Consider the following 25818-nt stretch of genomic DNA (forward strand, 5'->3'; position numbering starts at 1 on the left):
AGGCCATAAGAGACCAGAATGCAGATGAATGGCAGGGTGATGCCCACCACTCTTGCAGTAAGGATGACCAACTGATTGATGGTGGTGTCTGAGTTGGACAGCTAAAGAAAGGCAGAGAAGTCACAGAAGAAGTGGTGAGTAGTGTTGTCTCCACAGAAAGAAAGCCAGAGTAGTAGGAGGGTGTGCACAGGGCAATGGGCAAAGGACAAGTTCCAGTACTCAATTACTAGCAGTAAACAGAGGTGCTGACTCTTGATGGTGGTGTAGTAGACAGGTCAATATCTGGCCATATACCTTTCATAAGCCACTGAGGTCAGAAAGAAGCTCTCAGCATACCCAAATAATAAGAAAAATAAATCTGGGCAAATGCACCCATTTGAGATGGACTGAGTCTGCATCAGCATGTTCATGAGCATCTTTGGAGCTGTGACTGAGGAGAAGCAGATGTCAGTGAGGACCAAGTGGCTGAGGAAGAAGTACATGGGGGTGTGGAGGCGAGAGTCCAGCCTGATGAGCAAGATGATGAGCAGGTTCCCCAGCACCATGGTCAGGTACATGACCAGGAACAGGGCGTAGTACACGCCTTGCTCCTCTGGCTGGATGGGGAGCCCCAGGAGGAGGAACTCGGACACACTGGTCTGGTTATCCCTCCTCATGCAGATGAAAAAGATGGAAATGTTAAAGAATGAGAAGTCATTGTGAATATTATGTAATAAAAACAAGGCTTTGAACTAGTCAATAAGTGCATTTCAACTTGAATATATCAAGTTTTTTGCCATACTAGAGGATTAGTGATATTTTAGAAAAAGGATATTATTTCTACACCTAGGAAGCACACAACACCGTTTGAAAAAAATCCATGAAGCATCTAAGAAAGTATAAGATCAGACCAAATCAATTCAAAGACTCATGACAGATTCTGAGATTAGGAAACAAGGTGGAAGGCCAGGTCAGAAACCAGTTAATAGAGAAATGAGTGGATGGTCACTAAAGGTTCATTGCCTTCTCTTAACCTTCTCCACGCCTCTGAATCACAATATGGCTAATGCTTTAATTCCAGGAACCAAGTCAAATGCAGAGAATTCAGTGGAAAACTTTAAATCTGTAAATTTCAGCATGTGCAGTGGTGGTGGAAATATCCTATGGAGCAAGTTGAGGATGGAATTTAAGGGTATAAATATGAGTCAGTAACAAGATGTCAAGCGGCATACCTGGCCATACATCCACCAGTTCTTCCTTTAAAGATATTCTTTTCCACTCAACATGTTCAATCTCTCATCACCCTTTTCACATAAATTTCCATGAAATATGACCTGCCTGTTTTCCTAGAAGGGAAAGATTGACAAAATTTCCTTTCCAACCCAGAGAACATCATTGCACCTCCCTCTTTCCTTTCATGTGTAAGGGTAAAAATAGAATTCACAATTACAAGATTTCTCATTTGATTAAACCATATGGGATAAATTATTTCTTGAATTCACAAATGACATTACTACTTTCCCAGGTGCCAGATATCATTTCCTGGAAGAACTTCACCTTTATCCTCTTCAATACCAAGTCTCTCCTAATCTTCTGAATCCTTTCCAAAATTTTTCTTTTAAAATAAATTAAAATTTAATAACAAAATATACTTGCATATGCAGACACAAAAAATGGAAAAATAGGCAAATAGTATTATCAAGAGGTTTCTAAGAACAGCACTTCAAGTTCACATAAACATGACTGACTTCAATAATAATCAGGAAGAAATCAATGCCTCAACAAGTTTCCATTTTATGTCAAGAGATTGATTAAGTTTGGGGATGCTCCTTGCTGATAAATTACAGATTATTTGGTTGTCTTAATTACTTTTAATAAAGAAATAATATCTAATTATGATTTACTCTTTAAAATAAGCATTTCCATGGATCAGTCAAATGTGAGATTTATATCCCACGATACTCCAAATGTAACTTATATAGATGAAGACAATATTCAATAGCATAATGGCAAGTCTCCTGATAGCAGAAACAATGGGGAAATGTTCATTAAAAAGCTCTGATATTCTTTTGGAAGGAATATTACAGAGCAATTATTTGCCATATCACAAATGAATTGAATAAATGTAATAATAGAAGAGAAAAGGTTAGATTTCAACAATATAACAAACATAGAACAAAAGAAAGATTTACATTTATATGCATTTAATGGACTCAAATTTGTGGCCATTCTGTAAATTTATACTGAAGTCCTAACTCCTTATATTTGAAGACAGGTTCTCTACTGAAGTAATTAATGTGAAATAAAATTGTATTGTTTGGGAAGCCCAGGAGATAGGAGACTAGAGGCATCTAGGAGACACAATCTACTAACTGATATTAAATCAGATCAACAGTTGTGAGGCTGCATGAGGAGGCAGGAGGGCTTGGAACTGGATTCTGCACTGGATTGCAACTCAGTCGGTGACCAGGGAAACCAGAAACATTGGATTTTAGGATAACAAAAGAACTTTGGAAAGAAGCAGACTGCCCCAGCATCAGGCAGAGGGCAGTGCAGTGAGGGAGGGGAAACCCCCCTTCAGCAACCAAAGGAATGACAGGGATTTCAAGAAATGTAAGCTCTGCTACTGGGAAAATACGCAATCTGAGCAGATAGGAGGTCCATACCCTGCATGGTGAACAGGCATGGCAGAAGAAAATCCCTGTACTTTCCTCTGGATTCAGTGAGAGTTGGGAAGGGGAACAACCTTAAAGAGAGTTTAATTATCTATTCTCTCTCTCTTTTTTTTTTTTTTTAGGGGAACAACCTTAAAGAGAGTTTAATTATCTATTCTCTCTTAAGATCAGAAACCCCTGCTGTGGCTTCTCCTCCTCCCCTTCCTCCTCTTCTTCTTCGTCTTTCCCTACCCTCCTCCTAATACTTCTTCACCTTCCCTTCTCTTCTTTTTCCTCCTTCTCACCCTCCTCCTTCTTGCTCTTTGTGTGTGTGTGTGTGTGTGTGTGTGTGCAAACCCAATGTCCACTTTACCTTTTCTTTCAGTAGGTTGGTGGGGGCCTGCCCTAAATCTGTAACACCACTGTTGGGCGTTCTAGGCGGCAGGAGCTCTGGGTTCCAGTGTGTAGATTTACAAAGCAGAGGAAGGCAGAGTGTGTGTCCTTTGGACACAGGCAGCCTGAGCCTTGTGACCACAGGCAAGACAGGCTGGGGGTGGATGCCGGAGGCACTGGGTATGGCAGCACTGCACCTGGGTCCAGTGGGAAGTGTGCTGTCCACAGCACCCCACTCCAGCCAGAGCCCACGCCAGCCACCTCTTCCATCCTCCAGGCATTTGGAGGATTTGCTGCTCAACCTGGACAGGAGCCACTTTCCCCAAAGCATATGAATGAGGGTCTGGGAGGTTGGAGGTGGTACAATTTGATCAGTCCACAGAGTCTGTGGCTGGTGGCTCCTACCACAGCAATGTCCCTGTAACCAGGTACAAAAAGCAGTGCTAATGAGGGCTAATTTAGCTCTGCAGCAGACGTAGGTGGGCATGGATGGGTGGAGCTTTTCACTGAGCAGGTTTGGCCTATTGGAGTTGGAACTGAGAAGGAACAAATTAAACTTTATATGCATCCCACATACTTCCCCATAGCTACATGATTATAAAATTGAAGTCCTGAAAGTAAGTGTCTTCTTTTAACTACATCAGCCAGGATAAACCTTAGTATATTTGGTTTTTCATATACTTTTTTCCCCTAAGGTGTTTCATTTTGTTTTCCCTCTTATTTTTTTCATATTTCTTTGTAAGTGTGTATTTTTCAATCAATTGGATTTTTCTCAATAATTTTTTCTTCTCATTTTTCTTCCATTTTCTCCTCTTTGTTTGTTCTTTCTCCTCATTTCTTCTTTGGTCTCCCTTCCCTCCTCTCTTGCCCTTTACTTCCTATATGTTTCAGTGTTGAGTTTACTACAACTGATAATTTTTCAAGTGTTACAAGGCTAGGTCCTACAGGCGGAGCCAAGGCAGCTATCCCAGTTTTTGAATGCTGGTTCTTGTGAATACATTAAAAAGAATTCAAGCAAAATTTGGAGTAGTAAGCCACAAGTTTAATGGAGTGAGAAACAAGGCAAATATACAGCATAGGAACTATAGACTGCCTTGAAAAGAGGATGGTAAGTTTCTCACATATTGGAGTTTTAAAGGAAATTGAATATTTTATTCTTGCTTCAATCTTTCTATGCCTTCATTGGTTTATTACCTTTGTGTAGTCCTCAGAAAGCTTTCTTTGCGAGGGTCTTGACATTGTAGCTGACTGGGTGATTGGCAGCTGTGACATAGTTTCAGTGTAAAGGAAGGGCCTAGTGACTTGGTTGCAAGAGATCATGATGATGTGAATCTGGAAAGAGTTGAGTAAAATGCCAAAGAATTTAAAAATTGATTACTAAAATGATTGATGGATTCAAAGAAGGTACAAATACACATCTGAATGAATTAAGGAAGATAATACAGAATACAAATGAGAAATTTGACTAAGGAATGTGGATTCTGAAGAAAACACAAGCAGAAGTCTTGGAAATGAAAAGCTCAATAATTCAATAAAAGCTCAGTTGAACATCTCACCAGAAGACTAGATCAAGTAAAAGACACGATTTCATTTCTTAAAGATTAGGTGAATTAACTAGAATGTTGAAACAATAATGAACTCAAAAATAAAAGAGTATAAGAGGAATATACAAAAAGTCTTGGATAATTTTAAGAACTCTGACTTAAGATTCAAAGACCTTGAGAAGGTACATGGGCTAAAGCATTGTCAACCAGTTCAGTAAAATAATAGCAGAAAAAAATCCAAACCTCAGGAATAAGATGGACATTCAGATACTGGGTGCATTTACAACTCCAAATAGATAATACCAGTAAAGGATATCTCCATGATGTATAAGAAAAAAAATTTAAGTAGCAAGAGAGAAATGCCAAGTCACTTATAAAGATAAATCCATCAGAATAGTAGCAGGTTTCTGAATAGAAATTCTAAAGAGCACGAGGACATGGAACAACATATTTCAAAGCTTAAAAGAAAATAACTGCCAACCTACATTAGTACATCTAGCAGAGTAATCCTTTAGAATCAACGGAGTAAAAAAAAATCAAAGATATACACAAATTAAAGAAAGTAAAGATACTAAACCAACATTGCAGAAAATGCTTAAAGGAATGTTACATAGAGAAGAAAATAAAAACAACTAAGAGAACTTGGGAAAAAATAGATCTCATTGGAATAGTGGATAAGCAAATGAGAATCAGAATTGAATCAAACATTATAAATAAAGCAAAGTGACAGGAAGTAATATGTACCTTTGTAGAATAACAATGAATTGGTTATTTATTGTTAATTCTCCAATTAATAGACATAGGCTAGCAGGTTGATTAAAAAGATAGGTCCAACTGTGTGTTTTCTTCAAGAAATACTCTTCACTGGCAAAGATATTCACAGATTACTTGAAAAGATGAGAATTTTGCTCAATACAAATGGAATCAAAAGCAACCAGGAGTAGCTAGCTACTCACATATTCGACAAAGAAGACTTCAAGACAAAATTAGAAGAGGCAAAGAGCTAATATGTATTTGTTAAGGAAACAATTGAACAAAAAGATACACATGCTGTTAATATCAATTATTCACACATTGATGTACAAAATTGTGTAAAACAAACACTGCTCAAAGTAAAGAGACAGAGAGATCAAAACACAATAATAGTGTTGCACGCTCTTTAATATAACATCTCAAATATAACATCTCACTAATAGATCATCTAGACAAAACTATTAACAAACATACTACAGCATTAACTATACTTTAGATCAAGTGGACTTAACAAACATCTAAAGAATATTTCATCCAATGACACTTTCTTTTCAGCTCCTTATGGAACTTTATCAAAAATAGATCAACTATTAGGCCACAAAGCAAGTCTTAAAAAATTTAAAAAAAAATAATTTCATGTATGCTACCAAGTCATAATGGAATGAGATTAGAAATCAATAGCAAAAACAAAATAAAACCAAAACTACACAAATTATAGATTCTTATGGAAAATGAGGAAAGTAAACATAACTTTTGAATAATGAGGTGGGTTGATGAAGAAATGGGGGAAGAAATTTTAAAATTCTTAGAATCAAATGATAATAGTAACACAAAATACCAGAATATGTGGAATACAGTTAAGACAGTTCTAAGAGGGAAATGTATAGTTATGAGAGCCTATATTTTAAAAGTCAAAAGGGTTTCAAATAAATAACTTAATGATTCATCTCAATATCTTAGAAAAGAAAAAACAAACCAATCTCCAAATAAGTAGACTGAGAAAATAATAAATATCACAGCTGAAATTAATTAAATAGAGAATTTATAAAAACACAAAGGATCAATGACAAAAGAGTTGGTTCTATGAAAAGATCAACAAGATAGAAAAAACCTTAGCTAAACTAACAAAAGATGTAGAAAAGCAATTTAAAATTTGGAGATAAAAAATAGGATATTCTATCAAATTCCACTGAAACTTACAGAACCACTTGGGACAATTTTGAAAAGTGATGTTACAATAAATTGAAGAATCTAGAAAAAATGGATCAATTTCTAGATTAATATGATCTACCAAAATTAAACCAAAGATATAGAAAACCTAAACAGAATAATACCAAGCAATGAGGTGGAACTAGTAATAAAAATTCTCTCCCACCTTCACAAAAGTCCAGAACAAGATGGATTCATGGATGAAATTTAGATGACTTTTAAAGAAGAACTAATGCCAAGCCTCCTTAAAATATTCCACAAAAAAAGGGGGAAGGAATGATTCCAAACTCATAAGACCTATACAGTATAACCCAGCTTCCAAAACTGGATAAAGACACATGAAAGAAAGAAAATTCCAGACCAATATCCTAGAGAAACAGATTGAAAAGACTAATAAAATACTGACAAACCGAATTCTACAATACATTAAAAATATGCACATGATTGAATTGGTTTCACTCCAGGATGTAGGATGGCTCAACATATACAAATCAATAAACATAATATACCACATAAATATAATTAAGATAAAAAATTACATGATCAATAAAGACCTTTGGGTGGAGTTATAACTCAGCAGTAGTTTGCCTAGCATGTATGAGACACTAGGTTTGATGCTCAGCACTACCTTAAAAAAATAATAAATAAATAAAGTTTAAAAAGAAACTTTGACAAAATTTAACACCCCTTCATTAAAAACCCTAAAGAAATGTTTTTGGAAAATGGATATGAAATCATAATCACCTACAAATTCTTAAAGAGAGAGCATGGGGAACTATTGGTTAATGACTAGTAAGTTACATTTAGATAAGAGAAATATTTGTGTCCTATGGAACAGTATGGTAACTGAATAATGATATAATACTACATATTTCTAAAAGATAAGAAATACTTACAAAAAATTTCATACAAGGAAGTAATAAATATTTGAGGATAAAGATATGCTTTCCTTGATTTAAACATTAGAAACTATGGACATCATATATGGAAATATCATATACTACTTTATGAATATGTATCATTTTTATTTATAAATTTAAAATTAAAAATATATAAAGTTAATACCAAAAGTAAATCTAATTTAGGTTACACACAAAAATAAATTCACAGAAAATTACAAAAGTAAACACAAATGATGAAATCACGAAGCTAGGAAAAGAAATGATTTATTTGAGAAGGAAAACACTGTCACGAAAGGCTAAATAATATTTAAAAAAGACTGATACACTTGATAGGGAAGACAATGTCTACCACATTGAAATTGTTCTTCTACTAAGGATATTTCTCAGAGCTCCTTTCATATCCCGATTCCTCAGACTGTAGATGAAGGGATTCAGCATGGGGGTGACCAGACAGTATAACATAGACACAATGACATCCTTGTCATTGGTGCTATCAGATGAGGGGACAAAGTAGAGTGCAATTATTGTTCCATAGTACAGAGAAACCACAGAGAGGTGGGAGCCACATGTGGACAAGGCTTTGCAGATCCCCTTGATGGAGGGTCTTCTCAGAATGGTGGCCCCAATGTGACCATAAGAGACCAGAATACATATAAATGGCAGGGTAATGACCACTGATCCTACAATGAGGATGGCTAGTTGATTGATGGTGGTGTATGAACTGGATAGTTTAAGTAGGGCAGAGAGGTCACAGAAGAAATGGTGAAGAGTGTGGTCTCTAAGGAAAGAGAGGTGGGTTAGGAGGAGAGTGTGCAAAAGGGCATTGGAAGAGGACAAAACCCAGGACACAACCACTAACAGGAAACAGAGTTTCTGACTCATGATTCTGGAATAGTGCAGGGGGTGACAGATGGCCACATACCTATCATAAGCCATTGAGGTCAGAAGGAAGCTGTCAAGATCTGCAAACAATAGAAAAAAATATTCCTGGGAAATGCACCCAGCATATGAGATGGACTGAGTCTGCATCAGCATGTTCATGAGCATCTTTGGAGCTGTGACTGAGGAGAAGCAGATGTCAGTGAGGGCCAAGTGGCTGAGGAAGAAGTACATGGGGGTGTGGAGGCGAGAGTCCAGTCTGATGAGCAGGATGATGAGCAGGTTCCCCAGCACCGTGGTCAGGTACATGACCAGGAACAGGGTGTAGTACATGCCTTGCTCCTCTGGCTGGATGGGGAGCCCCAGGAGGAGGAACTCAGACACACTGCTCTGGTTCTCCCTCCTCATGTTCTTCAAGTTCTCTTTTGCTGAGGAGGAAAAAGAGATGGAAATGTTAAAGAATGAGAAGTCATTGTGAGTATTATGTAATAATATCATGGTCTTTAATTAATCAGTATGTGCATTTTAACCTGAATATCTCAGACTGTTTGTCCACTAATGGGCTAGTGATGGTCTGGAAAAAAGATGTGAGTCCACCTATAAAACAACTGAACATCTTTGGAGAAACCATGAAACATCAGAATGATTAGTAAATCAGACCAAGTCCCAACTTGAGGAGTTCAGGATGGAAATTTGAGATTAGGGAATGAGCGTGCATGTGGAGGTCAGTAAACACCTAATGGAAATCTATTTGGTAATGTGATGTCTAATGGTTTTCCCGCCTCTCTCAACCTTCACCATGCCTCTGAAATACACTTTACCTAATGCTTTATTTCCATGGGTTGAATCAAGCAAACACAGTGGACTGCTTTGGATGTAGAGAAGATTAAGATCTGGAGGCTTGGTGGAAATCATATGGACAGGTTGAGGCATGGGTGTTAAGGGATGAATCAAGGTCTGTAACATTAAATATAATGACATACCTTGCAATGCATCTATCAGTTCTTCCTTTAAGAAAGTGCTTTCCTATTCAATGATCTTAACTTCAATCTCTTTTTCTAAAAGGATTTTCAAGGGATGTGGATAAAACTTCTGTTTCATATTATTTGTCCACCTAGAAAACCCAAAATAACACTTTGGGTTAACTCAGACCAATTCACCCTATTGAATTCATTATAACACCAGGGAATACTTGACTTTTCTAGTCACTTCTTGAATCTGCCAAAGAATTTCTTTGTGTTTGCCTAGCAAAAACAAACCATACATTCTTCTTCATGATTCTTAGCTTAGGTTTGATGCCAAAGGTTCTTTTTAATTAGCACATTTTAATTATACCTAATAATGGGTTTCACTGTGGCATATTCACACATGTTAATAACATACTATGTATTCTTTATCCATTCATCCTTTGATGGTATACCAGATTCTTAACCAGTATTTTTGCCATATTTCCAATATTTTTCTACATTGCATCTATTATCATTCCTCTCCTCTCCTTCAGGTCAGTGAGTCTCAGAGATCTATCCATGTGAGCTATCACAAAATAATAGGAAAACAGATTATAATCTCTCTACTAAAAAATGAAATTCATATTCTTTGTAAAGATATGTTAAGTAGAGGAAATTGCTGGGGAGTGATGTTGACCAATTTATATTCTTATGTTGTGTGCACAAACAAACACGTAACAACAAATCCCATTATTATGGACAATGATAATGCTCCAATAAAAATGTGGAAAAAAGTAAAGGAAAATAGCATTTGAGAGCTAAGATAGGGTCTCACTATTTAATTTATCATAAAGTAATTTGGGGATTTAACTAAAGTTTATGTACCAACTCTCACATGAATTGATTGAAATTACCATTAAAATTCTTATATCCTTCAGCACACTAAGTTAAATATTATATTAATGTGACCTTGTGAGCTGACATAGATTATACTTTTGGTTGTTACTTATCAATCAGTTGGTAACAATCAGTTTATCACAAGGAAAACAGTAATTACCTATCAGTTGGGCATGTAGGTTGTTTCTAATATTTTGTTATTTCCATCAATATTGTAAACAACATTGTTCTTGTACCATTTTTCACACCAGCATATGTATCTGTAACATAAATTCTTTGAAATTAAATTGGAGGGAAAACATTCATGGTTTGATAGAGTGTCAAAATACCAGAGGCTAAGGTGGTAAGGAAGCCAATTCTTTTTATAGTCTAAAAAGAGTCCTTAACAAAAGAACCCATCACCAGAAGACAATGAAAATGGTCACTCCAGTTTAGTATCTGGAGACAACAGGGACAGGACATTTGAGAAACAGAAAACTCCAGACCATGGTCACTCTGGGAAATGTAGGAGTCAGAATTATTGATTAGCCATTTACATTGTCATAGAAATTTCAATCTATTTCAGAACACTAGTACATTCAAGTAAAGGATTAAGTAAGAAGTGATTAATCTCACTGGCTTCTAGGTAGAGGTCAGATGATACCAAAGGGAAAGTGTGAGCAGGAATCTGAATAGGAGGTGATTGTTGCAGTTCAGGTACAAACTGATGCCCTCCTGCACTTGGATTATGGCAGCAGAGATTAAGAAAATAAAAGAGATTTAGGATATAAGTTGCAGAAAAACCCACAAGACCTAATGGAATTAAAGTTAAGAAAAAGAGATGTTTTTCCACCTTTTTCTCAAGGGTTAGATATAGCCTTCTGAGATAAACTATGCTGTGACATTTTTTCCTATTATATCAAATTGTGGACCCATACTCAAGTCAAGATAAATTACTCTACATAGAGCTGCCTGTTGTAGTGTGTTATGTGGGGGGTAGGATTTAGAGATCAGTTGTACACACTGGACAAGCACACACAGACACAGAACACAAAAGATTATTTTACTGAATGGAAATTCTACACCTGCTATGACATAGCCCCTTACATGGTGAACACAGGTACCTTCAGCTACAAGTCATAAGGAGGTTCTTCCAATTTCTCTAGAAGGCACAAAATGCAGTAAGCAGGTGGCACTTCTAAGGGGCTCAAAGTTCCATTGCAACAGAAGATAAGTTGGTTCAGAACCATCCAGGATAGGGATATGAATACACATCTGTTCACAGCTCCTGAGAAATCTGTGAACTCTGACTCTACAAACCATGGAGAGAACCTGTGGGCAGGGAGAGCAATGCCCCACTCCAGATCCAAATTAGAGACAAACCAGATATAATTGCTTCATTGCCTTTTGCTCCCTTGGGGAAAGAGGCTGAAGCAGGCAAGAGAGAGTTCACCCTTGGAGGAATAATGACAATAACCACAAGCCAGCCATTAGACCTTGGGGAAAGTATGATTAAGATTCCATAACAAGCCAAGTTGGAGGTGAAGAGTGATAATCAAATTTTCTTGCCTTTGACCCCATATTATTTCAAGAACAACAGAAATACTCAAATACCATCACTCTGAATAATTTGGGACATTAAATTTCATCATTATCCAATGAAATATCATTTCTATAAATTTCAATGTCTTCCTTAAAAGCTTTCTATTGGTGCACGTTTCTCACAATACCATAATCTTTAATGCTTGCCTTTCACTCAGTTCCTTACAAAACTGATCCGTAATCCATTTTGTACATTCCCAGCTCCATTTCTTCAGTGCTGGTAGAAAAAGAATATCAAAGTGAAGATATTGAATATTTATAAATGTTGTTAATTAAAATCAGCATACTACACTAATGCAGTCACATCAATGTTTATATCAGCTCAATTCACAATAGCTATATTGTGGAACCAACCTAGATGCCCTTCAATAGATGAATGGATAAAAAGACTGGTATATATACACAATGGAACATTATTCAGCCATAAAGAAGAATAAAAGTATAGCATTTGCTGGATGGAGTTGGAGAAGATCATGGTATGTGAAATAAACCAATCCCCAAAACACAAAGGCTGAATTATTTCTTTGATAAGTGGATACTGTTATATAAGGGGGTGTTTGAAAGAATGGAAGAGCATTGGATTGTGTAGAGGAAAATGAGGAGAGGAGTGGGGGTTGGGGAAAGAAAGACATTATAATGAGACAATCAATCATTACCCTATGTACATGTGTGACTACATGAATGATGCGACTCTACATCATGTACAACCAGAGAAATGAAAAGTTGAACTCCATTTGTGTAGAGTGAATAAAAAAAAGAAAAAAAATTTAAAAAGTAAAAACAATTCTATATATTCAAAGTATTGAGGACAAGCACTCAGTTTTCATGTCTTTATAGCCAGCAGTAGAAATGATTAATCATAGGGTATATGATGGTTTTTAGCCATCTTGCCTCATAAGTGTCATCCTAAATTAAAAGGATTTAAATTTAATTAAAAATTAAATTAAAAGTTATCCTAAATTAAATGTAAATAAATCCTGATTTAGTTATCCTAAATTAAAAGTTTTTAAGAGGGTAATAATGCATATTAAAAATTAAAATATGGTATAAGGACTATATGGATGTAACAACTACATTAGAAACAATGGGTACCTCTACAAAAATCAGATATATATGTTACAGTTGGCCCATGAGAGCAGTGTGGAAAGGATACACTATAAAAATTAATTTTAAATACTTCATTATTAACATTTGAAAATGATTAAATGACTTTACACTTCACATTACACTAAAAATAGTCAATTGCATATATTTTAAGAATTTTCAGGCCTAGAAGGAATGATTTAAAATTCCACATGAAAACAACTTACTCTTATTAGGTACATTAGACAAGATGTCCTATTTTTTGTAATATATACAATATATATTTTTACACAGCTGCTTTTTTGCAAACATGAAGTAGAATTACATAATGATATGAAAATATTTCTTTTATAAATTTTTTTTATTTCATAAATTCTAGTTAATTGTACATGACAGTAGAATGCATTTATACATTTTGATAGAGCATACATAAATAGAGTGTAATCTCTCATTTTTCTGATTGTACATAATGCAGGATCACATCGATCATGCAGTCATACATATACATGAGATAATAATGTCTGTTTCAATCTACTATCATCCTTCCCCTCCCCCAACCCCTCCCTTCACTCCCATCTACTTAATATAAAGTAACTCTATTCTTACTTATCCCCGCCCCCCCTGCTATTGTGAATTAGCTTCCGCATATCAGAGAAAACATTCAGCCTTTGTTGTTTTAGGTTTGGCTTATTTCAATTACCTTGATATTCTCAAACTCCATCCATTTACCAGCATTTGACAGAATTTCATTCTTCTTTAAAGAGAGTAATATTCCATTGTATGTGTGTAAGTATATATCTATATCTATATCTATATATATACATATATATAATGTTTTCTTTATCCACTCATCTCTTGAAGGGCATCTAGCTTGGTTCCGTAGTTTAGCTACTGTGAATTGAGCTGCTGTGAACATTGACGTGGTGGCGTCAGTCATTGTAGTATGCTGCTTTTAACTCCTTCAGTGATGAAAGCTGGAAAAGCTTTAGCATGTTGTCATTGGACCTTAATGGACAATTCTTGTGGGAGTTCAGAAGTACTGTGGATGGTAAAGACTGGGCTCGTGAAGTTTCAGAGGGGGAAGAGGACTCTACTGGAAATTGGACTAAAAGCATTTGTGTTATGTTCTGGCTAAGATGTTGTCTCCATTTTACCCATGTCCTGAGATTTTCTGTCAGACCGAATTTAAAGGTGATGGACTTCTTAATCTGGTGGACGAAATTTCTAGGCAGCATAGTATTCAGGAAGTGGCATGTAGGACACTGGCAGCTTTTAAATAAGATTATGTTGATAATCAGGAGCAAAAAGCAAAGCAGAAAGATTTGAGAAACTTGCAGTTTGTGCAGAAAACTGCAAGTAGAACTGAGGCTAAGGAAAGTGTGGTTGTTCAGGACATTACAGCCACTACAGAAATATTGACACTTCACCAATAATAAAGATAGATTGAGGGTGCCTCAGGAATTGTCAAGACCACACCCACCTCAAGCTCAAGGGTATAAAAGTAAAAATTCCTTTGAGCAGAGACCAGTGGGGAGACTTTCTTGCAAAAGGAGGCTATGAGATTGATTTACACAGATCAGATGCTCAGGCACTCAGAGGCTACTGCAGCCTTGGTCCCTGGAGGCTTGGCTACTTCTTGAGATGTAGCGTATCTTGGTGTCAAGAACACAGTGCTGGTTCTGCAGGATTGTGGGAAGCTGGAGTTATAGGTTCATGGAAGCTTCTATCAAGATTTCAAATCTATTGAATGTGTTTTCCCAGCTGGATTTTCATCTAGCTTTAGTTCCATTCCTTCTTTCTATGCCCCTAGTTCTTCATTTTGGATTGGAAAATTTTACTCTGTTCTTTTATATATTGGATATATGTAACTTGTTTTTGATTTTTACTCAGCTCATACTGAGAGTTTGCCTTGAGTTTCAGAAGAAACTTTGGACTCAAATTTTTGGATAATTTCAGAAGTGTTGAGACTATGGAGACTCTTGGAATTAACTAAATGTATTTTGCACTGGGAGATGGCAATGAGATTTTGGGAGCTGGGGCAGAATGTTATGGTTAAGACATAACATGAATGTTATAGCTTAGATATAAGATGTTCTCCAAAACTCACGTGTGAGACAATGCAAGAAAGTTTAGAGATGAAATGATTTGATGACGAACATCTTCACCAAATCTGTGCATTAATCTGCTTGAATGAATTAACTGGGTGATAAATATAGGCAGGCAGGTTGTGGCTGAAGGGCATTGGTCATTGGGGTGTGCCTTTGGAGCACGTATTTTGTCCATGGTGAGGGGAGCAGTTCCAAAAGTTCTCCACTGACAATGGACTCAAACTTCTACATTTATAAGCCAAAATAAATCTTTCATACTTTAAACTGTTTTTCTTAGTCATTTTGTCATAGATATGATAAAGTTGATAACACAGAAAATAGGTACCAAGAGAGAGGTTGTTGCTGTAACTGTTCCTGACCATGTGTTTCAGAAGCCATTGTAACTGGTTTGAGATGAATTTGTACATGTTTGGAGATGCAGGCTAGAGAAGCCCTAGAATGTTGTAAGTAAAAATAAGGGACAATTCTCATGTGAGCTTTCAATAACAGAATACTGACAGAAGAGAGACATTAGGTTTCATATGGAAACAAAAAATATCGGAAACGGGACTAGTGGTCATCCACATGACCTTCTGCTAAAGAACTTATTTTCATTTTGTCCTTGACCTGAGAATTTGTGTGAGGATGAATTTAAATGTCTTGGGAAAATTAATCCAGCAGAGGAAATTTCAAGGCAGTAGAGCTATCAGTAGGCATGGCTGGCAGCATTTAGGCAGGTTTACAACAGGAAACAGAGGAGAAAGATTCTAAACACTTGCAGTTGGGACAGGAAAAAAGTCAGTGTAAAATTGGGGCCATGGAAGGTACAGTTGCTGAAAAGACTAGCACCATGATGAAGAGTATCGAAAAGATGACTTGAGGGCAGCTTAGCAATTGTCAAGACACCACCCACCCCAGATTGAAGGGTTTGGAAGTGAAATCTCCTTTGAAAGACTTTGTCAAGTCACATGGAAAGCCCAGGATTCATTTCACTGTGATCAGCTGTGCAGACACTAAGAGTCCCTAAAGCTGTGTTTCAAGTGGGTCTGGATTCTGCTCATTCTGCTTGCAGGCCTTGGCATCATCAGTGTGGCTCTGATTTTGCAGGTATGAAGAATGCAAGGATAACAAGGTCAGGGGGACTTCCACTGAGGTTTCAAAGGAAGGCCTGGGATGCCAGGAAATCTGTAGCAGGTTTGAAATTCCCATGGGCGGTGGTTAGGTGATGCATGAAGTTGAGATCATGACACTAACGCTGCAATGGCTACCCCAGGAAGGAAGAGATGACAGGAATGTGGCACATCTATCCATGAAGGTTGCAGACATGCTCCATGTCCACCATCTCCTGAATGAGCAGTAGCACCTGGAGTCCACTAAGGCAGAGCCAGAGGAGAACTGGGTGTATGCATGTGAAAATGTAAGAAGATGGGCCAGGCTGCACTATGAGGAAATTCCCTAAGACCGTTCATTTGGGTGCACAGTTGTCTTAGAAGGTTTTCTGGAGTTGGGATTCGTGACTGGGGGTTCTCTACAATGCAGTGCAATGCTGAAGTGATTGCTATATGACCAGTTCAGGAGTAAAGTCAGGTCCAGTTCTACCTCCAGCGTCAGCACCAGAGGTAGAGTCAACTACAGAATTGGTGGGGTCTTTAGTATCAGCTCTACCACCAGCTCTCTAGCTAGATCTGGATCCAGTATTGCAGATGCAACTGGAGGTAGCAACAGTTTCAAACTAGAGCCATCACAGCCCCAGGCTTGCACTAGTTATGGTGGCAGAGATAGCTCCAGCGGAAATTCCAGCTCCAGTGCCAGCAATATAGTCTCCTATAGAACTGTATGAACACACCATTAAAATAAAAGATTAGTGGTCACTTCTGGGTGATCTTACTAGGTGTGCCAGGGACCTCTCTGGAGTGATGTTAGAGCTTTATGCCTTGATACAAATTTGCCAAATTAATTCACTAGTTCATTAGAATCTGAACTTTGTGTTGCATGTAGTTACATAGCATAATTTTAAATATTTCCACAAGTACTCTTTTGTTCAGAGAGTTGGTTGTTAGTGTTTCTGGTGTTTTTTTTCTTTGGAGGGGAGGGGTGGGGATTGAACCCAGAGCTGCATGTGTGCTAGACAAGTGCTTTACCACTGAGCTACATCCCCAGACCACTTGGTATTCTTGATGCCCGTGGGGTCCAAATGGGGTCAAAAGCAAGAGACTTTGGTTACCACATCCAACTCCAGCTTGGCTTATTATGGAACCTGAATTGTACTTTCCCCAAGGTCAACTGAGAAGACAAAAACTCTGGTGAATCATCAAGTTCTTAATTGAGGCCTTCTGATTATTATTATTCCTTCAAGGGCAAACTCTCTTATGCCTGCTTCATCAAGTGGTTCTTCACCCAAGGGAACCAAAGGTGATGAAGTAATTATATCTGGTTTGCTTTAATTTAGAGCTGAGATGGAGGATTGCCCCCAGGTCTTCTCCATGGCTTATAACACTGAAACTCACACAGATTTCTCAGGACCTGTGAACCAACTGTATGTATCTACCTTCTTTGATTCTGTATGGACAGCTTTTCTGTCTATTGGTATGGAACTTTGAGTACCTTAGAGACTTTACCTGCTTCACTGTATTTTGTACCTTCTAGAGAGAAACAGAAGAACCTTTGCATGACTTGTAGCTGAAGGTGTCTCTGCTTATCATCCAATGGCATGACGGAGCAGGGGTTGAATTCATATTAAGTAGTAGGATTGCATATGTTTTTGTGTTCATGTGCATAAGTGTGTGTGTGTGTACAACAGGTGCTACCATTCCCTAGATTGTACCCTTCATCACATAATCCCTAGATTCTACCCATCATCACATCATATTATGGCAGACAGTTCCATACAGAGTAAGTTATCTTGAATAATTATCTATCCAAATTGTGAGGACAGGGCAACAAAATAAAATGAAATAAAACTCCATGTAGCATCATTTATCTCACACTGATTCTACATCAAATTTTTGAGAGGAAGGTACAAAAATTAAACCTCCTTTTCTTATCTTTAGCCCCATTTTGTGTTGTTGGGTTTTCTTATGTATTTCTATAATTTTGTCCATCTCTACTGCTCCATCCACGTGCAACAAATATATACTTCATAATTAAATTACCGGAGTACCTCCTATTCAGAAGCTTGCTGACATTCTTCACCTTGCTATAATTTGATCTCTACTGAGTAGAAAGGAAGTGTTGTGAAATTATTAGGCACCTCCTTACTTAATCCTTGTTTGTGTTTAGTTTACTCTTGTTCTATAGCAAATAACAGAAAAGGCCTTGCATACTGGGCTTCTTGATAATTCTCCAAATCATAAATTTCCCAGGCTTACCATGGTGTGGAGTTTTCTCTGTTCCTCAGATCCCCTAGCCCTGTCCTCTCCAGACTCTCAATAAGAGTGCCTATTATCATAATCTTCCTATAATAGGTTCTTCTATTAAGGACTCCTTTTGGTGAACACATAAACAATTGGTTTTCTCATCCATGTCTCTTGTAATTTCACAGGCTGTCAAAACTGTGATACCTCCAATTTCATTTCTGAGACTTCATCCTACAGATATATTTGCTAGTAAGTAAAATGCACAAGAAAAATTTAGTTTACTACAATATTTTTGGAAATAGCAAAATTTTAGAAACAACCTTTATATCCAACAGGCAATTATCATTTTCATTGTGATAAACTGATTGTTACCAACATGGTAATCAGTAACATAGCTGAATGTATAATCCATCTAGGTTATAAGATCACATTAACAGGATTTTAACATAGGTTCCTGTAGGAGTTTTAAAAATAATTTCAATCAAGTTGGGAGAATTAGTATGTCGATATAAATTTTAGTTAATCATCCAAAGGAGGGGTGAGTGAGATAGTAAGACATCTTAGCTCTCAAAGAACAATGTCCTTTAGGTTTAACGAGTCTTTACATTGATATGTATTCTATTCTTTAGTAGTTGGGTTATCATGTTCTGTTTTCCTATTCTTTGTGACTGCTTTCATGGATAGGTCTGGTCTGAAGGAGAGGAAGAGGAATGATAGTATAAGCAACATAGAAGAAATGTTAGAAACCTGACCAATAAATACAGGCTAAGAATCTTTGGCATAAAACCTAGGCTAGGAAATGTGAGAAAGGAGAAAATATCATTGGCTTTTGTTAGACAGACACAGTAATTCTTTCACAGGTACAAGACATGGCTCGGCAGGTTAAGTATTTCCCAGTGTTCTGATGACTTCCATAAAAATGACCTGCTTTGAGTTGAGGGAATATAGGAAGTAGGATTTGAAAGAGAACCTATTATTGCTGCACATTCAATGAAAATTCCCAGAGAAAGGATGACAGGGCATTGAAAATGTTTACTGGGGAAGTCTTTTCTTAAAGGAATGAGCAACGGGTGCACTGTGAAATTTGTCACTAGATATTTTGTTATTGGCTGCCATTCATGCTCCTGACTCCTTGTTTTGACCACCGCAGATGACTCTTGCCCCAGTTCTCCAGATCCAGCTCTCTTGAAATCCAAAGCAGCCCACTGTGTTCTCTTATCTTGATCAAAGGCATGAAAACAAAAGTGAAAGTGTGTTGCAGAGGTATGGGGAAGGTTATGAGGCCAACGAACCATAGAGATCATCTACTAGTCTTTCTATTAGCTATTACTAACATGGTCTTCCACCTCGATCTCAAATTTTCATCATGACTCCTCAAGCTGAACCTGGCAGGATCTGACAATCATTCAGATGTCTCATGGTTTCTCCAAAGGATGCTCAGTTGTTTTGTAGGGAGACAAATGAAATCTTTTGTCCAGACCATCGCTAGACAATTAGAGTGACCAAAAGCTCAAGATATTCAGGTTCAAATGCACTTACTGACTAGTCCAAAACCATGATTTTGTTGTAAAATATTCCCAGTGATTTCTCATTCTTTCCCATTTCCATCTCTTTCTTTTCTTCAGATAAAGGTAACCAGAAGAGCATGAGGAGGGGGAACCAGAGTAGTGTGTCCAAGTTCCTCCTCCTGGGGCTCCCCATCCAGCCAGAGGAGCAAGGCATGTTCTATGCCCTGTTCCTGGCCATGTACCTGACCACGGTGCTGGGGAACCTGCTCATCATCCTGCTCATCAGGCTGGACTCTCGCCTCCACACCCCCATGTACTTCTTCCTCAGCCACTTGGCCCTCACTGACATCTGCTTCTCCTCAGTCACAGCTCCAAAGATGCTCATGAACATGCTGATGCAGACTCAGTCCATCTCATATGCTGGGTGCATTTCCCAGGAATTTTTTTTTGTATTGTTTGCAGATCTCGACAGCTTCCTTCTGACCTCAATGGCCTATGACAGGTATGTGGCCATCTGTCACCCACTGCATTATCCCAGAATCATGAGTCAGAACCTCTGCTTTCTGTTAGTAATTGTGTCTTGGGTTTTATCCTCTGCCAATGCCCTTGTGCAAACTCTCCTCCTAGCCCGCCTCTCTTTCCTTAGAGACAACACTCTGCATCACTTCTTCTGTAACCTCTCTGCCTTAGTCAAACTGTCCAGCTCAGACACCACCATCAACCAGCTGGTCATCCTCACTGTAGGATCAGTGGTCATTGCTGTGCCATTCATCTGCATTCTGGTCTCTTATGGTCACATTGGGGCCACCATCCTGAGAAGACCCTCCATCAAGGGGATCTGCAAAGCCTTGTCCACATGTGGCTCCCACCTCTGTGTGGTTTCTCTGTACTATGGAGCAATTATTGGACTCTACCTTTTCCCCTCATCCAAAAACACTAAAGACAAAGATGTCATTGTGTCTGTGTTGTACACTCTGGTCATACCCATGCTGAATCCCTTCATCTACAGTCTGAGGAATCGGGATATGAAAGGAGCTCTGAGAAACATCCTTAGGAGAGGAGCCTTTTCAGCATGATGGGACTTGTCTTTTTTATAAATTGGGCACAGGACCTCAATTCCATGCATGTTTTCTTTTCTCTCTGGATTGCTGTTTGTGAATCTTGATGTGGCACTCTCTTCTCAGCGTTTCTTTCATCTTAGATATAGTTTCTGTCTGTGTTTGTCTTATTGGTCATGAGAATCATGGGAAAGTTCTCAACAAATCAACTTATGCACTCTTTCTTTTCTCATAGTACCCTTTTCCTGTAGACACTTTAAATCTTTATACATTTGTCATTTTGTGCAGATATAGACATTCAAATCAATTTTTTCATCTCTCAAGATAACAAAAATATATCTTCTGGTGACTTCATGTTTTCATTTTTGTGTGTAATTTTGTAATAAAAGCCAATTTAGTTTTTTGAGTAACTTTAGTTAGAAACCTAGTTTTAATTTTATTTTTATTCATTTTTCTTTATTTATATTATTTTTAGTGCACACAGAAAATGTTACATATATACATATGTATGGGGTCATGTGACATTTAGTTTTATGTATACAAGTGCATAATATTGAAATAAAGGAAGACATCAGTTTCTTCAAATACATACCTTCTTTCTGTCAAATTGTTCAGAATAGTTTCTTCTAGTTTCTTGAAATATATATCATTTCATTATTACCTGTTGTTACTTTGCTGTGCAATAGAATTCAAGAACTTATTTCTCCTATACAACTATAACTGGTATTCATTAACCAACATTTCCCCATCCCTGTCTGCCTTATTCTCCCAAGCAGTTCCTACTGTCTTACCCATTGTCTAATTCTGTGTTTAGTTGTGTTAGATGATGATAACTTGTTCTTTCTGAGAGGACCCAGGCACAAATTGAAATGATTTGTCTTCCTGGAAAGGCCAGGACAACGGTCCAGACAGAAGAGACCCATGTCCCCAGCAGTGAACAAAACGATGAGGGGAGCTGTCCAGATCCTCGGAAGGTCATCTGGACATGTGATACAGCAATGAGAGACTTTTAAAGGTCCATCTAGGGGGTGATGTGATTTGCACAGGCAGTCCATTCTTACGGCTCAACCTTTCTGGGTGTGGACTGGAGAATGGCCAGGCAGGATGCAGGAACTCTAGGAAACCTGAAATGAGTTCAAGCATGTCTTCATTTCAGTTTAATCCAACTATATTTTATTTTAAAATATAAAAAGACTCTTCCTTGGCCAAGTACATACATGTAATATCCTGTGTTTCCATATGAAATGGTAAGGTTTTGTCTTTAGTTTTTGAGAAACTGCCTCTGCCCAAGGTAAAGGTAATGAACTTCATTGCTATAAATTGATTATGGTGACAGATATTTTTGGATTTATTTTTTCCATAAATCTAGAGTTTCGTGTGAAGGAGGAAATTCTGATTTAAGAAGGATGTAATAACTAGTCAAGTGCTCCTATGCTACCAATATTTGGTGGGAGTGGAATTTAAGCAATTACATGTGTGCATGGCCCAATTCTGAGACCTATAAGTAACTTGAATGTTTTTCAAACACAAGCAACTTTTAACTGGTGTTTTTAGAGATTTATTAAAAATATTGAAATTATATATAGATAAAATAATGTATATCAGATACAGTTTAAATAAATGTGTATGTGTGATGCCGTCTTGTCCTGTGTGCATGTGTGATGCCGTCTTGTCCTGTGTGCATGTGTGATGCTGTCTTGTCCTGTGTGCATGTGTGATGCTGTCTTGTCCTGTGTACGTGTGTGATGCTGTCTTGTCCTGTGTGCATGTGTGATGCCGTCTTGTTCTGTGTACGTGTGTGTTCACAGGGATGCAGGTTTCCTAGCACTTCCTATTGCAGAGGCTGTCCTTTCTCCAGTGCTGTGTTTTAGCACCTTTGTTGCAACTCAGTTGACTTAGACACATGGGTTTACTTCTGAGTTCTGTCTCCTTGGTGTATGTGTCTGTCTTTATGCCAATACCATGTTGGATGACTTTAGTACTGCTCTATAGTATGTCTTGAAATGAGCTATTGTGATGCCTTCAGATTTTTTTTTTTTTTTTGTCCTCAAGGATGCTTGGGCTATCAGGCTTTTTTGTATTTCCACACAAATTTTAGTATTCTTTTTTTTTTTTCTTTCTGGTTCTGTGAGGAATGCCATTGGTGTTTGCTGGAGACAGCATTGAATCAATGATCGCTGTGTAAAGTTGGACATTAACTGTGTCCACTCTTCCTATCCATAAACATGGGAGGCCTTTCCACCTTTGAGTGTCTTCTTAACTCTCAACGTTTTGGAATTGTCACTGTGGAGCTCTTTCATCTCCTTAGTTGAGTTTATTCCTTGGTGTTTTATTACGTTGTTTTGTGACTATTGTGAATGGGATCACTTTCATAACATCTTTATCAGTACCTCTATTGTTGGTGTATGGAAGAGCTGGTGGTTTTCATATGTCAATGTCACATTCTGCTACGTTACTGAATTTATTTATTAGTTTAAGTAGTCTTTTGGTGGAGTCTTCAGGCTTTTCTATGTACAGAATCACATCATCTTCAAACAGGATTGGCATGACTTTCATTTATTTCTCATTCCTAATTGCTCTGGCAATTAGTAGTGAGCGTGGCAAACGCAGTGAATGTGGGCACTTTTGTCTTGCTCCTGTTCTTAGAGGAAGTGTTTTCGGTATTTCTCTATTCAGTGTGCGGCTGGCTAAGGTTTGTCGTACACAGGCTTCATTCTGTTGAGGTGTGACCCTTCTGTTCCCATCATAATAAGGTCTCTTATCAAGAATTGGTGTTGAATCCTATCACGTGGTTACTCTGCATCTGTTGAGATGATCATATGATTTTTATCTTTCTTTCTATTCATATGGTGCATTACTGTTTCTGTGTTTATTGAGCCATGCTTCATGCCTGGGATGAAACCAACGTGATCAGGGTGTGTGATCTTTTTGATGTGCTGTTATGTTCAATTTCCTAGTACTCTGTTGAGGATTTTTCCATATATGTTCATCAAGAATATTCATCTTATTTTGTTGTCTTTTTCAGGATTTGGTAACAGTAATGCTCACCTCGGTGCAAATTTAGAAGGGTTATTTTAATTCTATGGAATATTTTGGGAAGCACTGGTAATAGTTCTTCTTCAAAGCGTTGGTAAAAGTCTGCAGTGAAGCCTCTAGTGCTTGGATTTTCTTTGTTGGGAGCCTTTGGAAGGTAGTGGGAAATGAGACTGATGAAATTATGTTATGTGTATGTGCAAATAAGGCAGAATAAATCCCACTAGTATGTATCATTGTGATGTTCCAAAGAAAAACTTCAAATTATTGATTTTATTATTAACTATTATTGATCTATTGAGGTTATTATATCCTCTTGATTCAATTTTGGTAGGTTATATATATCCAGAAATCTGTCAAATTCTTCTAGACTTTCCAGTTTTTCAGCATTCATTTTTTTCAAAACCCCTAATCATCCCTGGAATTTCTTTCTCATCAGTTTTAATGTCTCCCTTCTCCCCTCTATTATTTTTTATTTGGGTCTTCATTCACTTTTTGTTTGCCTAGTTAAGGTTTGTCAAATTTTTTTTGTACAGGGATTTTCCCATGTGACTTCCTCAGTGACCCACCGTTTACTCAGAGGTGTATTGTTTAGTATCCATGTATTTTCACAAATCTAAAATTTCTGCTGTGGTTGATTTCTAAAGGGACATGACTGGCCACTTTTATTTCTTTTTTTATCTTGAGGTTTGTTATTATCATTTTTAAAAAAATATTTATTTATTTTTATATTTTTTACAGACTGCATTTTGATTCATTGTACACAAATGGGGCACATCATTTTATTTCTATGGTGGTACATGATGTAGATTCATACCATTCATGTAATCATACATGTACATAGGGTAATGATGTCTGTCTCATTTCACCGTTTCTCATACCCGCCCTCTCATTTCCTTCTACATAATCTAAAGTTCCTCCATTCTTCTCTTGCTCCCACCCACCCGACTCCCATTATGTATCACCATCCACTTATCAGGGAAAACATTTGACCTTTGGTTTTTAGGGATTGACTTATTTCACTTAGCATGATATTCTCCAATTCCATCCCTTTATTTACAAACACCATAATATTCTTCTTTATGGTTGAATAATATTCCATTGTATATATATATACCACAATTTCTTTATTCATTCATCTGTTGAAGGGCATCTAGGTTGGTTCCACAATCTAGCTACTGTGAATTGAGCTGCTATAAACATTGATGTGGCTGCGTTACTGTAGTATGCTAGTTTTAAGTCCTTTGGGTATATACCGAGGAGTGGGATAACTGGGTCAAAAGGTGGGTCCATTCCAAGTTTTCTGAAGATTCTCCACACTGCTTTCCAGAGTGGCTGAACCAATTTGCAACTCTACCAGCAATGTAAAAGTGTGCCTTTTTCCCCACATCCACACCAACATCTATTGTTTGTGTTCTTGACAATAGCCATTCTAATTGGAGTAAGATGAAATCTTAGAGTTGTTTTAATTTGCATTTCTCTAATTACTAGAGATGTTGAATGCTTTTTCATATATTTATTAATCACCTGTATATCTTATTCTGTGAAGTGTCTGTCCAGTTCCTTTGTCCATTTATTGATTGGGTTCTTTGTATTTTTGGTGTAAAGTTTTGTAAGTTCCTTATAAATTGTGGAGATAAGTGCTCTATCTGAAAAGTGTGTGGAAAAGATTTTCTCCCACTCTGTAGGCTCTCTTTGCACATTATCGATTGTATCCTTTGCTGAGAAAAATTTTTTAGTTTGAGTCTATTCCATTTATTGATTCTTGCTTTTATTTCTTGTGCTTTGGGAGTGTTGTTGAGGGAGTCTGATCCTAAGCCAACATGATGAAGATTCGGGCCTACTTTGTCTTCTATTAGGTGCAGGGTCTCTGGTCTAATTTCTAAGTCCTTGATCGATTTTGAGTTGAGTTTTGTGCAGGGTGAGAGATACAGGTTTAATTTCATTTTATTGCA

General features: G+C 37.4%; 2 protein-coding genes across 2 annotated transcripts in view; one reads left to right on the forward strand and one right to left on the reverse strand.

Annotated features, from left to right (window-relative positions):
* Positions 1-275: 275 nt before the first annotated feature.
* Positions 276-8721, reverse strand: LOC124964439 (olfactory receptor 50-like). The gene is made up of 2 exons (XM_047524736.1): positions 8225-8721; positions 276-657 (listed from the first exon to the last, which is right to left on the reverse strand). The coding sequence occupies exons 1-2, from the start codon at positions 8719-8721 to the stop codon at positions 276-278; spliced, it is 879 nt and encodes a 292-aa protein (XP_047380692.1).
* Positions 8722-19909: 11188 nt separating this feature from the next.
* LOC124964397 (olfactory receptor 50-like) overlaps positions 19910-25818 on the forward strand; it is a 30588-nt gene continuing 24679 nt past the window's right edge. Inside the window, exon 1 of the mRNA XM_047524632.1 lies at positions 19910-20406. Coding sequence (XP_047380588.1) covers positions 19910-20406 — 497 coding nt within the window. The remainder of the gene's footprint in view (positions 20407-25818) is intronic.

This window comes from Sciurus carolinensis, chromosome 14 (assembly GCF_902686445.1).
Source record: "Sciurus carolinensis chromosome 14, mSciCar1.2, whole genome shotgun sequence".
NCBI classification, from domain to species: Eukaryota; Metazoa; Chordata; class Mammalia; order Rodentia; family Sciuridae; genus Sciurus; species Sciurus carolinensis.